General features: G+C 50.2%; 1 protein-coding gene across 1 annotated transcript; it reads left to right on the top strand.

The window, feature by feature from the left end:
* Nucleotides 1–2,451: 2,451 nt before the first annotated feature.
* Nucleotides 2,452–3,762, top strand: LOC120921964 (extensin-2-like). Its single transcript, XM_040334479.1, has one exon. It carries the CDS (start codon nucleotides 2,452–2,454, stop codon nucleotides 3,760–3,762), a length of 1,311 nt encoding a protein of 436 aa, XP_040190413.1.
* Nucleotides 3,763–5,002: the final 1,240 nt, after the last annotated feature.

The raw sequence follows: 5,002 nt of genomic DNA, 5'->3' as shown, positions 1-5,002 counted from the left end.
CACCTATAAAAAAACGATCAAGGGGTGGAACTGCCGCTATGATCGTTCTTATGGTGCACAGAATTGCCGGCTGAAAATAGTGATCTCTGAATGATGCCTGTAGCTGCCGCCATCATTAAGATATCCCCCCTGAAAGTCCAGGACGTCATATGACGGAGTGCGGGCGGGAAGTGGTTAAACACCAGAATCGCGCAGCTCTAGTTGTCAGTCACGGAATACAAACCACGGAGCGGAGTTATTTCCGGGTGGAGTGTTGGGTTAAGTTTCTTGCGGCGGGTGAAGAGGTGATCTGCGGAGACGCGGCTCTCCCATCATCGGACATATTAATTCCCCCATCACCATGCCAGTCAGGAAGACATTCCTATTGATCAGCTGGTTGGGATGTTGGACATGCTCCCCAATTATCGTCATTAAGCAAATTACATTCCGAGAGATGTTCCGAACATAGACGGTCACCCACCTCCCCACGCTTCATTACCCGCAAGACTCCGCCCCAAAATGTTCCGTCAGTCCACAGGATCTATGGAATTCTTCAAAGAGACGTCCGCTCTTCCTATAAACTGATATTTATAGATAGAATAGCCCACCGGCTGTGTCATGGAGGACGGAGGACCCCCCCAATTCCACTTCTCTACAACCGCCGGAGATGTCGGGCTAAACCAAAGCTTTATTTATCTCAGACACCGAAATAAAATCTTCTCCAGCAAAAAATCGCTTATTTGTGGGTAAAATAAGTATTTGATCCCCCACCAACCAACAATAATTCTCCCCCCCACAGACTGGCTACAGCAGGTGCTCATGTGGTACACAGATTAGTCCTAAGAAGGTTCTCCTAACGACAACTCGTTATGTGTATAAAAGACACCTGTCCACAGAATCTCTTTCCTCCAATCACATCTCACCATCATGCCCCGGGACTGTGACGCTATAAGGGGCGGGGTCCCCACCCCATGCCTATATAAGTCGATGCGCACCGCGCACACGGCATTACAGTGGGAGAGAGCATTGTGTCAACATCAGAAGAAGAGAAGAGGGAAGAAGACGATGGTGAAAACCGGGTCAACGCTAGTAAAAGAGCTAGCAGAAGATAGCGGAGGAGCCCGGCAGAAGAACCAGAGAGTGGGAGAAGAGGCCGGAGAGAGCGGAGACGTCGGAAGAGACCCCTGAAGTTGGAAGAAGCCCCCCCGCAGCAGTGTGTTTTTTTTTTGTTTGTTTTTTTATTGACATGTCCCCCCCCCAATTGAATGGGTAGGGGTATGAAGTATCCCATACTCATTAACATAGGGTGGGGGGGGGGTCGGGATCTGGGGGCCCCCTTATTAAAGGGGGTTTCAGATTCTGATAAACCCCCCCCTGCCTGCAGACCCTGACAACCAATGGCCAGGGTTGACGGGAAGAGGCAATTGTCCTCATCAACATGGGGACAAGGTGCTTTTGGGTAGGGGGCTGAGGGCGCCTCCTGCCCCAAAGCACCCACCCCCCATCCTCTTTCCTGACCGGCCGGGCTGTGTGCTCATATAAGGGTCTGGTATGAATTTTGGGGGACCCCTATGCAGTTTTTTCGGCGTAGGGGGTTTCCCTTAAAATCCATACCAGACCCAAGGGCCTCATATGCTCTTGGAAGGGGGAACCCATGCCAGTTTTTTTATTTAGAATGTGGTGTGGAGTTCCCCCTCAAGATCAGCACAAGTCGCATGCCAAAGTCGGAGCGTGCAAGACGGCGTTCCGACTTTGATCCAACTTCAATGGGCTGAAGTAGCATGCAAGTAGGACCAAAGTAGTGCAGGAAGAATTTTCAAAGTCGGACCGAAATGTGTCAGTTAAGACAGTCAGTGTGAACCCAGCTTTAAAGACACCTGTCCACAGAATCTCTTTCCTCCAATCACATCTCACCATCATGGGGAAGACCAAAGATCTGTCAGAGGACGTCGGGGAGAAGATCGGAGATCGGCACAAGGCTGGAATGGGCTACAAGACCATCAGCAAGAAGCTTGGTGAGAAGGAGACAACAGTTGGAGAGATTATTCACAAATGGAAGAAATACAAAATCTCCATCGATCGTCCTCCTCGGTCTGGACCTCCATGGAAGATTTCTCCTCATGGGGTGAGGATGGTCATGAGAAAAGTGAGGGATCCGCCCAGAACTACATAGGAGGAGCTTGTGAAGGATCTCAAGGCAGTTGGGACCCCAGTCACCAAACACACCATTGGTGACACAATACACCGCCATGGATTGAAATCCTGCAGCCCCCGCAAGGTCCCTCCTCAGGAAGACACAAGTGCAGAACGTCTGACATCTCCCAATGAACATCTAAAGGATTGAGAGAAGATCGGGAGAAAGTTCTGAAGTCAGAGAAGATCGGGAGAAAGTTCTGAGGTCAGATGAGACCAAAATTTAGCTCTTTGGCATCAACTCGACTCGCCGTGTTTGGAGGAAGAAGAATGGTGACTATGACCCCAAGAACACCACCCAATCTACGTCTCACCAACCCCCAATCTACGTCTCACCAACCCCAATCTACGTCTCACCAACCCCCAATCTACGTCTCACCAACACCCAATCTACGTCTCACCAACCCCCAATCTACGTCTCACCAACACCCAATCTACGTCTCACCAACACCCAATCTACGTCTCACCAACCCCCAATCTACGTCTCACCAACACCCAATCTACGTCTCACCAACACCCAATCTACGTCTCACCAACCCCCAATCTACGTCTCACCAACACCCAATCTACTTCTCACCAACACCCAATCTACGTCTCACCAACACCCAATCTACGTCTCACCAACACCCAATCTACGTCTCACCAACACCCAATCTACGTCTCACCAACCCCCAAACTACGTCTCACCAACACCCAATCTACGTCTCACCAACACCCAATCTACATCTCACCAACACCCAATCTATGTTTCACCAACACCCAATCTATGTTTCACCAACCCCCAATCTACATCTCACCAACACCCAATCTACATCTCACCAACACCCAATCCTTGTCTCACCAACACCCAATCTACGTCTCACCAACCCCCAATCTACGTCTCACCAACACCCAATCTACGTCTCACCAACACCCAATCTACGTCTCACCAACACCCAATCTACGTCTCACCGACATCCAATCTACATCTCACCGACACCCAATCTACGTCTCACCGACACCCAATCTACGTCTCACCGACACCCAATCTACGTCTCACCGACACCCAATCTACATCTCACAAACACCCAATCTACATCTCACCAACACCCAATCTACATCTCACCAACACCCAATCTACATCTCGCCGACCCCCCAATCTACGTTTTTACCGACACCCAATCTACGTCTCACCGACACCCAATCGACGTCTCACCGACACCCAATCTACGTCTCACCGACACCCAATCTACGTCCCACCGACACCCAATCTACGTCTCACCGACACCCAATCTACGTCTCACCGACACCCAATCTACGTCTCACCGACACCCAATCTACGTCTCACCGACACCCAATCTACATCTCACAAACACCCAATCTACATCTCACCAACACCCAATCTACATCCCACCAACACCCAATCTACATCTCACCAACCCCCAATCTACATCTCACCAACCCCCAATCTACGTCTCACCAACACCCAATCTACATCTCGCCGACCCCCAATCTACGTCTCACCGACCCCCAATCTACGTCTCGCCGACCCCCAATCTACGTCTCACCAACACCCGATCTACATTTCACCAGCACCCAATCTACATCTAAGACTCCATCCCTGACCACACTGACATTCAGGGGTCATTTAGGGCCCCGATATTTGAGGGGGAACCCAACACAGAGAACTTGGTATGAGTAAACATGTATTACTTCTATCAATATGTATTCCAGAGGGGAGAGTGAAAAGTTGGGGGGCCGCACCCCCCTCCCGCGCTGGCAGTACACCGTGCCGATAACTGACACGACGTACGCTCCCAGAAGTGCGACGCACTGAGCGTTGGCGGGAAGTCAGGCACTGGGGCGGAGAGGAATTAGTGTAAAGGAACGCCGGTTCATCTCTCTGCAATTAATAGATCATCTGTTTTTCCGGCCCCGAGAGAGAAGAGCGTGGAGGTTGCTATAGATACGGCGTTCGCCGGGTATTCAGATGAAGATTTACCTCGTTAGATGGTCGATGTGCCGGGAGACGGATTATTATAGGAAGGATAAGTGCCACTTTGTGACCGTTCCATGGAGACGGCACCCAAAATAAACTACAGAACGTTATCTACCGTCTGTGAATATGCCAAGGGGGGGGGGGGGGGGCGCCATAGTCAGACACACTGCGCTCTATTCATAAGAACTGTCTGTATTGCCTCCCAGCAACCAATCAGATTGTCTCCTCTGTCACTTTCTTCTGTTAGGAGTAATTACCAACTACTACGAGAGAGAGAGGCCATCTACAGACCAACTACTACTACGAGAGAGAGAGAGACCATCTATAGACCAACTTCTACGAGAGAGAGAGGCCATCTATAGACCAACTACTACGAGAGAGAGAGGCCATCTATAGACCAACTACTACGAGAGAGAGAGAGAGGCCATCTATAGACCAACTACTACGAGAGAGAGAGGCCATCTATAGACCAACCACTACCAGACAGAGACGCCATCTATAGACCAACTACTACCAGAGAGAGAGAGAGGCCATCTATAGACCAACTACTACCAGAGAGAGAGAGAGGCCATCTATAGACCAACAACTACCAGACAGAGACGCCATCTATAGACCAACTACTACGAGAGAGAGAGAGAGAGAGAGGCCATCTATAGACCAACTACTACCAGAGAGAGAGGCCATCTATAGACAAACTACTACGAGAGAGAGAGAGGCCATCTACAGACCAACTACTACCAGAGAGAGAGAGGCCATCTACAGACCAACTACTACGAGAGAGAGAGGCCATCTATAGACCAACTACTACCAGAGAGAGAGGCCATCTATAGACCAACTACTACCAGAGAGAGA

Source organism: Rana temporaria, assembly GCF_905171775.1.
Source record: "Rana temporaria chromosome 10 unlocalized genomic scaffold, aRanTem1.1 chr10x, whole genome shotgun sequence".
NCBI classification, from domain to species: domain Eukaryota; kingdom Metazoa; phylum Chordata; class Amphibia; order Anura; family Ranidae; genus Rana; species Rana temporaria.
Note: the sequence above shows the minus strand (reverse complement) of the source record. Positions and strands in the feature narration are given on the sequence as shown.